At 37.3% G+C, this 11,733-nt stretch overlaps 1 protein-coding gene across 1 annotated transcript; it reads right to left on the reverse strand.

Annotated features, from left to right (window-relative positions):
• Positions 1-530: 530 nt before the first annotated feature.
• LOC123632061 (ATP synthase subunit g, mitochondrial-like) lies at positions 531-961 on the reverse strand. Its single transcript, XM_045542189.1, has one exon. It carries the CDS (start codon positions 915-917, stop codon positions 606-608), a length of 312 nt encoding a protein of 103 aa, XP_045398145.1. The 5' UTR covers positions 918-961; the 3' UTR covers positions 531-605.
• Positions 962-11,733: the final 10,772 nt, after the last annotated feature.

Below are 11,733 nucleotides of genomic sequence, written 5' to 3' on the forward strand. Positions count from 1 at the left end.
AGATTTTCCTATGTTCTGTTCTAGGATTTTTATGTTTCAAGTCTTACATTTAAGTCTTCAATCCACCTTGAGTTAATTTTTGTATATGGCGATAGATAGGGATCCTTTTTCATTCTTCAGCATGTGGCTATACAATTTTCTCAGCACCATTTATTGAACAGGGAGGGCATCCTTTCCCCAGTGTATGTTTTTGTCTGCTTTGTTGAAAATCAGTTGGTTGTAGCTATATAGTTTTATTTCTGGGTTCCCTATTCTGTTCCATTGGTCTATGTCTCTACTTTTGTACCAGTACCATGCTGTTTTGGTTACTATAGCCTTGTAGTATAATTTGAAGTGAGGTAATGTGATGCATCCAAATTTGTTATTTTTGCTTAAGATTGCTTTGTCAGTTTCTTATGCACTTAAACATATACTTGCTGTAAGACCCAGCAACTCCACTGTTAGGTTAGGTATTTAGGCAAGAGAAATTAAAACATATGTTCACAAAGAAATACATATGTGAACTTTTTTTTAATTTTTATTTTTGACACATTTTATTCAGATAGCAGTCTGATCACACATGGTCCAGGAATACCCAAATATAATCAGATATTAAAGATTGGTCTTCAAACATTATAGCCAATGATGCCACGCTTGCCTATGATCTCTCCGACATAAAACCACATCCACACCTCAGTGGCCACCAAACCATTCAGCACGGTTTCTTTAACTGTAAGCTGTTTGAAGCTACCAGTTTGAGCACTATTGACTACTTTTTTCAGGCTCTGAAAAGCTCTAGGGATCTCAGCAGGGGTTGGAGGAACCAGCTCAACCTTGGCGTAGTACCATAATGTGGCCAGTCGAGGCTTTGAATAAGTCACAGCAGCATTCACCAGCGCCGGGGCCTTCTCCACGAGGTTACGGACAAATTGAGCCATGGTGCTAGGATGGAAAGTCCATTGCCCCGAAAGGCCGGCTGAATCCATATATGAATGTTGATACCAGCATCATTCCATTCGTAGTAACTCCAGACTGGAAGCAACATAATTATCCATCAGTTGTTGAATAGATAAACAGATTATTAGTATGATAAATCCATACCATGAAATACTACTCAGCAATATAAAAGAATGATAAACCAATATATGCAACAACCTTGATACATCTCAAAAGCATTATGCTAAGTGAGAGAAGTCAGACACAAAGAGCTACATACTGTGTGATACTATTTATGTAACATTCTAGAAAAGGAAAGAGTGTAGGCAGAATTTAGATCAGTGGTTTTTAGGGGCTAGGATGGGAAGGAGATTGACTACAAAGAGCCTGAATGAACTTTTTGAGGGGAGGCGTGATAGTCTATATCTTTGTGGTAGTAGTTGTAGGACTATATACATATTTATGTGTCAAAATTCATTGAACTGGATTCACTGAAAAGGAGTGGGTTTTATCATACATAATTATACTCAATAAACCAAACTTTAAAATATACTAGGAGCAGTGGGAGGGGGAGTTATTTTGCAGCTTCAGTTTCTTCATCTGTAATATGCATCTGATAATAAAAATATATCATATAGGGTCATTTTGAGAATTAATTGAGATAATACATGTAGATGGCTTAGAACAGTATGTGACATATTAAATACTCAATATGTGCTTGACATTTTAATTATTATTATTTATGGATTTTCTTTTCATTTTTTCCTTTTTCTTTCCTTTCTTCCTTCCTTCCTTCCTTCCTTCCTTCCTTTCTTCCTTCCTTCCTTTCTTTCTTTCTCTCTCTCTCTCTCTCTCTTTCTTTCTTTCTTTTTTTTTGTAGTAGAGACAGGGTCTTGCTCTGTCAACCAGGCTGGAGTGCAGTGGCATGATTATAGCTCTCTGTAGCCTTGAATTCCTGGGCTCAAGTGATTATCCTGCCTCAGCCTCCCAAGTAGCTTGGAATGTAGGTGTACACCACCATGGCTGGCTAATTTGTTTTTAATTTTTTTGTAGAGATGGGGTCTAGCGATGTTGCCCAGGCTTATGGCTTTTCTTTGTTTTACTCATTTTATTTATTAAAGATTTAGTTAACTTACTGTAGTTTCCCATAAGATTACATTTGGAAAAGAAAAATTCGCTGCCAACAAGAACAACATTTAAATTTGTAACCATATCTAAAAACTATGGTCTCAGACAGGTATCTGTGTATGTTTTGGCAGTTGTGAGGTGGTGGGTAAGCAAAACGTGGGAGTCTGCACTTAACTGAAGCCTGCACTTCAGGTAATTACAGGAGCCCTAATTCTCTGGGCATTGCCTTGTCTGAGTTTTTTCTGCGTTAGCTTGTGATCCTGGAGGCATAGCAAAGATCTACTTGGATTTGGAGGAAGAGTTTCTCAGTAGGTTGTATTTTTCTCCTTGAAACAACATATAAAAATCCATAGTTCCTTCTGGTTTAAAAGTAAATCTTTGCATCAATCTCAGGTCTCTTACTTCTTATTCCAGCATGCTCTGAGTAAATCCCATTCTGCACACCCACCTTTCCTATTTACTCTCTTCTCATTTTCCACCTTTCTGGAAGAGCCAACTGACTCCTTTATATCTCTGCATTAATAAAGTAAATCATCATCTTATGTCTTTCCATTGTTTATGTTTTTCCAAAATAATTTGTAGGCAGTTTTCTATGTATTTTAAATTTTTTGCTTTGAAATAGTTTTATGGAGGCAGACCTTATTTTACTGAGCTTCACTTTATTGTGCTTTGCAGATATTGCCTTTATTACAAACTGAAGGTTTGTGTCAACCCTGCATCAAGCAACTCTATTAGCACCTTTTTCCAACAGCATGTCCTCACTTCCTGGCTTTGTGTCACATTTTGGTAATTCTTGTAATATTTCAAACTGCTTTTATTATCATTATATCTGTTATAGTGATGTGTGATCACTGATCTTTGATGTTACTATTGTAATTGTAATTGTTTTAAGGTGCAAGGAACCATGCCCATAATAAGATGGTAAACTTAATAAATGTTGTGTGTTCTGAACTGTTCCACCAACCAGCCATTTTCTGCCTCTCTCCCTCTCTTTGGACCTCCTTATTCCCTGAGACACAGCAACATTGAAATCAAGCCAATTAATAATCCTACAGTGGCTTCTAAGTGTTCAAGTGAAAGGAAGAGTCATTTGTCTCTCTCTTCAAATCAAAAGCGAAAAATGATTAAACTTAGTGAGGAAGGTTATGTCCAAAGCTGAGATAAGCCAAAAGCTAGTCTTCTTATGCCAGTTAGCCAACTTGTGAATGCAAAGGAAAAGTTCTTAAAAGAAATTAAAAGTGCTACTTCAGTGAACACATGAGTGATAGGAAAACAAAACAGCCTTACGTTGATATGAGAAAAGTTTTAGTGGTCTGGATAAATCAAACCAGCCAGTACATTCCCTTAAACCAAAGCCTATTCCTGAGAAAGGCCTTAACTCTCTTCAATTCTATGAATGATGAGAGAGGTGACAGAATTGCAGAAGAAAAGTTTGTAACTAGTAGAGGTTGGTTCATGAGGTTTAAGGAAAGAGGTCATCTCAATAACATAAAAGTGCAAGATGAAGCAGCAGGTGCTAATATAGAACGTGCAGCAAGTTATTCAGAAGATCTAGCTAAGATCATTGATGAAATTGGCTACACTAAACAACAGATTTTTAATGTAGATAAAGTAGCCTTGTATTGGAAGAAGACACTATCTAGGACTTTCATAACTAGAGAGGAGAAGTCAATGCCTGGCTTCAAAGATTCAAAGACAGACTGACCGTCTTGTTAGGGGCTAATGCAGCTGGTGAGTTTAAGTTGAAGCCAGTGCTCATTGAGCATGCCCCAAAATCCTAGGGCCCTTAAGACCTATGCTAAATCTGCTCTGTTTCTGCTCTAGAAGTGGAACAAGAAAGCCTGGGTGGCAGCACATCTGTTTACAGTGTGGTTTACTGAATATTTTAAGCTCAATATTGAGACTTACTGCTCAGAAAAAAAGATTCCTTTCAAAATATTACTGCTCACCAACAATGCACTTGGTCACCCAAGAGCTCTGGTGGAGATGTACAAGAGATTACCGTTGTTTTCATGCCTGCTAATACAACATCCATTTTGCAGGCCATGGATAAAGGAATCATTTTGAAAAATACATTTCATAAGGCTATAGCTGCTATATATAGTGATTCCTTTAATGGATATGTATAAAGTAAATTGGAAACCTTCTGGAAAGGATTCCATATTCTAGATGTCATTAAGAACATTCATAATTCATGAGAAGAGGTCAAAATATCAACCTTAACAAGAGTTTGGATGAAGTCGATTCCAACCTTTGTGGATGACTGTGAAAGGTTCAAGACTTCAGTGGAGCAAGTAACTGTAGATGTGGAAAGAGCAAGAGAACTAGAATTAGAATTAGAGCATGAAGATGTGACTGAATTGCTGCAATCTCATGATAAAATTTGAATGAATGATGAATTGCTTGTCATGGATGAACAAAGAAAGTGGTTTCTTGAGATGGAATCTTCTCCTGGTAAAGATGCTGTGAATGTTGTTGAAATTACAACAAAGGATTTAGAATATGACATAAACTTAGTTGATAAAGCAGTGATGAGGTTTGAGAGGACTGAGTCCAATTTTGAAAGAAGTTCTACTGTGGGTAGAATGCTATCAAACACTATCATATGCTACAGAGAAATTTTTTTTTTTGTGAAAGGAAATTCAATTGATGCAGCAAACTTCATCATTGTCTTATTATAAGAAATTTTCACAGCCATCCCAACCTTCAGCAACCACTACCCTGATTGGTAAGTGGCCATAAACATTGAGGCAAGACCCTCCACCAGCAAAAAATTTACAACTTGCTGAAGGCACAGATAATTATTAGCATTTTTTACCAATAAATGTATGTGCATTACTTTTTAAGACATAATGCTGTTGCATACTTAATAGACTATAGTATAGTGTAAACATAACTTTTATATACATTAGGAAACCAAAAAATTTGTGCTACTCACTTTATTGCGATAATTCACTTTTTTTGCCTTGGTCTGGAATGGAACCTGTACTATATCTAAGGTATGTCTTCAGTTAGAAAAAATTTGCAAAATAGCACAGAGAATTCTCCTGTACTCTTCATGCAGCTTCTGCTAATATTATTGCGATATAATCAAAGGAGTTAAGAAAAACAGGAAATTAACACTGATACAGTATAGTAGTATTAACTTATCTGTAGACTTTATTTATGTTTTTTACTGTTTTCCCACTAATGTCCTTTGTTTTGACCCAGGATTCTGTCTAGGATCCTATGTTGCATTTACTTGTCATGTGTCCTTAGTCTCTTCTAATTTGTGGCCGTTTCTCAATCTTCCCTGTCTTTTGTGATTTTGACAGTTTTGAAGGCACTGGTTAGTTATTAGGCATAATGGCATCAGTTTGAGTTTGTCTGATGTTTTACTCATGCTTAGATTGAGGTTATATATTTTGGGACAAGAATACCACAGAAATAATGTCCTTCTTATTTCATCCTAGGAGTGATATAAGATGTTGATATGTCTTATCACTGAGGATATTGATCTTGATCACCTGGTTCAGTTAATGTCTGCCAGCATTATTCATTATAAAGTTATTCATTTTTCATTTTGTAATTGATTAGTATCTTTGGGGGAGATGTTTTGAGGATTTGCAAATATCTGGTCCTCATTATACTTTCTCTTACTAATTTTTATAAAGGGCATCAACAGTTTACCCTGATCCTTAGCCTAATGGCTCAGAAGAAAATTTAGCAGTTAGGGGCTGCAAAATGTGAGTGCCCAAGAATTGGGTGTATGGGTACACTTTAGCATTGAATCCTAAAATGCATAAGATTTTCAAGGCCAAGTGAGGAGAGGGAATGGACTGAAATGTGCATTGCAGTTTTCTGAAACAGCTGACTCATTCAGTCACATTCATGGCATATTTTGGGGCCTTATGTCATATAGCCTCCACTGCCACTCTTAGGGACTCTGACTTGCCCCACCTCCAGGCCATTTCCGCATTGAAGTTTGTGAGGATCTCAGCTCTGTGTCCCCAGGGTGTTTATTTCCTAGTTTCTCAGAGGGAAGGCACAGTGTGCCTACCCTGGCCTCCCACTTCAATCAAAGATTCAGCTACCTCCACAGATGCCCATGTAAATCATCTTTAGTAGAACAATGAGAATCTGGGGAAAACCCCTCCTAGGGAAACGAGTGCCATTTCATTAAAAGAAAAAAAAAACAATCCTTCAAATCTGGTTCATCTCACAGTCTAAATGCAAGTTCTTAATTAAAAGCCAACAGAGATTTCTAAAGTTGGAGAAAAACTGGAGCAACAACTTTTAAAATTATCCTGTGGGCTTTTTTTCCCTTCTAAGTCTCTTAAAGGGAAAAAGGCTAATAACCATTCAGTGGCAAATTGCTGTTCCTTCAGAACAAGGAAGTGAATGAGAATGAAAAGTGGCATCCCAGGGGAATAGGGAGTCATCCCATAATTAGACGGGGCACCATGTCGAGAGGCAGCAAAAAATTACTGGAATGGATCAATGAGGAATTGTCCTATTAGGCCTGAATAGTTTATTCTAATTTCTAGTTTCTGGAAGAATAAGTAAAAGACCATGCTTTAAACTTTTGTGTTTTCCACAGTACCTAAAACAGTGCTGAGCATGAAGTGAGAATGCAGTGAATCCTCGTTTATCGATTTGAGGATTCCATAGTTCAGTCTCTGATATTTTGGTAGACTATAATTTTTGTTTGAGCATGTCAGTGCTGATGATAGGGATGATAATAGGCTCTTTATGTCCAGGGTTTCTCTTTCTCAGCCTGGTTGACAATTGGGGCCAGACAATTCTTTGTCATGGGAGTGCTATCCTGTGCATTCATTGTGGGATGTTTAGTAGCATCCCTGGCTTCTATGCACTAGATGCCAGTAGCATCCCCCCAACTCATGGCAATCCAAAATATCTCCAGACATTGCCAAATGTCTCCTGGGGGGCAAAATCAATCTTAGTTGAGTACCATGGCTTTATTTCTTTGTCCCAAGGTCACACTGCAAATAAATGATAAAATTGAAAATAAGACACAGAATGTCTGAGCCCTGGCCTCCAATAATTTCCATGATATAGCCCTACTCATTGCATTGCTGGCTACACTGATACAAATAACATATTAGAAGCAATTGATATACGTTGGCACAGATTTCTTTTTTTTGTAATGGATTCTATGCACAAGTCAGTTATGTAACTTAGTGGCATTGTGACCACCTTGAAGAATCAAGAAACTTTGTCCATTTTGAAGGAGAACCCACTGATCGCAGAGACATGAAACAGTCTATACAGAGGAGATTTGGTTTTGCCTCTTTTTGAGTGCCAGCAAAGGTCTGGGCAGTACTGAATCCGAGTTTCTTTCCTTAATTTACATACTGCCTCCATTTTAGCAATACAGAAGGGAAATGAATAAAAACAATTATCCTTAAAGACATTCAGTCTGGTCTTGACTTGTTAAGAACGATAAAAGTCAGCAGTTAGAAGCATTTAATACAGCTGAACAAACCATAGAGTCTCAAACAGCTTCATCTGGTGCATTTTCTCTCAATGGCAAATAAAAAGGAAGACTATAATTAGGGCATGATTCTGCTCAAGCTATCCAATAAAAGCTTTTAAAAATGATTGCCCTTATAGACAGCAATGTAAAGAACAAAGGAATCATGCATGGTTTATTATTTACTTATTAGTATTACTATATGATAAGCTCTATTTTTTGCATTTTAAACTAAAATGAAACATAAAAATGCTCACATGAGTTGTTAAGGATATTTTTGACAACTCATTCAAAGTATGTTGGCTGTTTTGTATTGAAAGCCAGGTCTCATATTTTCAGTTATTCAACAAATGTTTATTAAACCTCATGCTGTTTTCCAGGTCCGGTGTATTGCACAAAATTTGGTTGAAAGATCTGAGTCTCCTTTGCATTGTAGAAATTGAGAGTAAGAAAGAGAGAAATCAGTGACCCTTGACCTTTAATGTGTACAGAAATCACCTATTCAAATAAGTTTCTTACTCAATAGGTCTTGGATAGGACATAAGATTCTGCACTTCTAAGTTTCCAGGTGATGCAGATATTGCTGGTCCAAGGACCACACTTTATGTGGCAAGAATTTAAATGATGAGTCAAGGATACATGATAGAAAATAAGCTGAGCTCTAAATACTAAGTTCAAAATGTGGTCTCCTCTAAGCTCAGAGTTATCCTCTCCTCATCTCTAGTGTAGCAGTCACTGAGGACATTTATGTGCCCTGTGCTTTTACACATCACCAGTAGTGCTTGCTATTCTTCATGCATGAAAACTTGCCTACATTTTGCTATGTGAAGGCAGGGATGAGCTTCCCCTTCCCCCTAACAACCGGTATCTAAGCTGCTTGGAAAGCCACTTAGAATCTGGCATTGGCTGATGGTCTAGATTTCCACTGGAACCTCCATGACTCCTGTATTTTCTATTCAAGTTTTATAGCTGCCCAGAAACTATTTAGATTGGGGGCTTTAGAGCAACTCTGTACTATCCACATAGTCCCTTGAGGACACTTCTAGTCACTCTCTCTTACTGCAGAGTGAGAGAGAAATAGGTATAAGTAGAATCATGTTCCATATTTCATATAAATGTGTAGAGGGCTTCCCTTTTAAGGGTTGCTCATGGTTGATTGTAACATCTTGCTCAGTTAGCAACTTAGCATCTAGACTAGTGCTGTCTAATACATCTTGCTGCAATGATAGGGTTTTGTGTTTTTGTGCAGTCCAATTGGTAGCCATTAGTTACATGTAGCTATTGAGAACTTAAAATGTAGCTAATGAGACTGAGGAACTAAATTTTGAATTTTGATTGTGTTTTATCAGATAACATATAAAGTTAAATACTACATGTGGCTAGTGGCTACCATATTGGACAGCATGGCTAGGTGAATGACTCAAAGATATGTGCACTCACAGGAGAGCAGCCAGATATGGCTGGATTCAACCAAGACTAAGCTACCTTTGGCCAGGATTTCTAATATATTAAAGTTGTGGATTGACCTGGGGAAATGTCTTAGTTTCTCTGTTCATTTTTTTACCTTTCTTAGAAATACAGGTAATACTAGGTATTTAATTTACAGTTTTAAATGCCTTTCAGTTTATTTCATAAGAAATATATAACCATTATAGAAAATCTAAAAAATATTATTATATAAAATGAAGAAAAAATCACTTGTAATCCCACCATCTATAAATAACCAAAATGAATACACAGTGAATGTTTTGGTGAATAGCCTTTCCATTCTGTGTGTGTGTATGTGTGTGTATCACAGTGATCTATAAATAAGCTCACAAACCTATAAATCTATAAATATTACATAAAAAGCATATTTAATTTAGATAGGATACTTTTGGAAGGGGTCATAGTGACCTAGTGCTGGCGAACATGAACCCCCCAGATATCACTGGAAGAGGGGAGATAGGGTAACTTTGTTCTTTTTTTCTTGGAAAAAGGAAAGCTTTGGTTTGTTACCTATGTCCAACCTATGAAACTTTTTTTGTAGGCATCAAAGAAATGGAGCCTGTGAGTGACTGATCAAAACTCATGGGTTAACAGACGGACCCTAATCTAGGAGTCCTGGATGAGCACTTAGCCATCTGAGTTGTTGTCAGTATCACAGCCAAATAACAGATGGAAATGGTGGGAGAAAGTAGACCCAGCAAACTTCAGGATGAAGTTTGTCTTCATCATGTAGCGTTAAGTACTAAACAAGATGTTCTCTAGTTAGTTGAGCTGTTTTCCTAAATGCCCTTATGTTACTGCCTGAGCAGCCCCTGCCTTTGTTCAGGACTGAAAAAAAAAAAAAAAATTCCCTCGGGAATCACAGTGGTGATATTTCTGGGGCAGTTGGATGGAAGGGGAAAGTTCCTTTGTGAACTGTACTTAGAAACCTGAAATTTAAGCTTTTGTGTCTGATGAAATGCAAGTAATCTTAAAAAATCAAAATAATTTTCAGTGGGACAGGGAAAGGAGGAAGCAGAGGAGGCTGCAGAACTCAAAGTATGAACCAGAGATTCACCCAGAAAGCTTTTACAGTGGAAGCTCCCTCTGCATAGCTCTGTCTTCACTTTAGATCATGTGCAATGTTAAGTGCTTAAGCAGTCTGGAAGCACTATCATGATAACAGCTAGCAATACTGCTTTTATTCTTCTCTGGCTGCTTCTCAGACTCACATTGAATGACAAGTCCAAAGTTTATGAACTCCAGCAAGACATGCTCAGACTTTTCTCTCTTATATTCTGTGAAAGCTTTTTATTGTCCTCTTTGCTACCTAAGCCAGAAACACAGATACAGGTGCAAGGAACTGATGATTCCCTTTATGAATTACCAAAGGATTCTTCTTGAATTTTCTGCCCTACTTTTTGCCCACTCCCTTGCTTATTTAAACCTATGGCTCCTGTGGAATCTTCTGTCTAGAGTGCTGGCTTTGGTGTTGGATGAAATCTTGTAGACTAGCAGATAGTTCAGAGCGTGGGCTGTGGGACTGTACTTCTGGATTCGAACGCTGGCTCTACTATTATTTGGACACATTTCTAAATAGCTATGTGTCTCAGTTTCCCCTTATTATTGGACTGGGGATACTAGTTCCAACCTCATAGAGTTGTTGTAAGGCTGAAGTTAGATAATTTGTGTAAAGTGCTTTTCACTGTGCCCAACACAGTAAGTGTTCTAAAGTATGTATCTTCGTGCAGACAAAGTGCTTAGAGATGTAAGGTATACATTGTGTCATTTCAGCATTTCATTCATGCTAGGCTTGGCTTCTCAGGAGAAATGTTTGCCAATCAAAAGGGAGGAACTTTTTTCCTAAGCTTTTTTATTTGGTTTTTGAGTACAGCTTTGTGCCTGGCATGATGCAGGCACTCTAGGAGTTAATATCTAAACTATAAAGTACTACTAGTCTTGGAGCTAGACTAGGGCTACATTAATTTTTATACATGTATCTGAAAGTTTATAAGGAGAGATGAAAGGTTCCTGAATTTAGAATCAAATAGACTAATTCAAACCTCAGGTTCATCACTCACTTGCTGTGTGACTTTGGGCAAGTTACTTAACATTCCTTGTCTTCAGGTCCTTATTTGTGGACCTTATAGAGTAGTTGTGAGCCTGAAATTAGATAATAATGAAAAGTATTCCTCATACTGACCAGCACATTACATATTCTTAAGTATCTATTAGTAATTGTTGCATAGTCTTGTTATTTTCCCTCAAGGGAAATGACCAGGAAAATTACATGGCCAAGCACAAAAAGAATGTTTTCTCTGAAGAATATTCTTTTATGGTTTGAATGACATCTACCAAAATCAGATTCTACACTGGTGCCTCCTGCTGCAGAATTCAATTTTGGGCATACAGTGGGTGCTTGATTTAAAAACTGTACACATACTTTTAAGTATATATAATGTACATACAAATGTATAAATATATGACTCTATACACACACACCCATCTTACTTATGTAACACTCACTATCAGGCACTACTCTAAGTACTTAAAATATTGACTCATTTAATTTTCATATTAACTTCCATGAAGTAGTACTATTGTCATCCCCATTTTACAGATAAGGAAACTGAGGCATAGACAGTTTAACTTTGGAGTCACAGAGCTAGTATATAACAACGCTGGGATTTGAACTCAGAAAGTGTGACTCACAAATTTGTACTCTGATCTGCTACCTTTGAGTGTTGCGG

Source organism: Lemur catta, chromosome 2, assembly GCF_020740605.2.
Source record: "Lemur catta isolate mLemCat1 chromosome 2, mLemCat1.pri, whole genome shotgun sequence".
Taxonomy (NCBI): Eukaryota; Metazoa; Chordata; class Mammalia; order Primates; family Lemuridae; genus Lemur; species Lemur catta.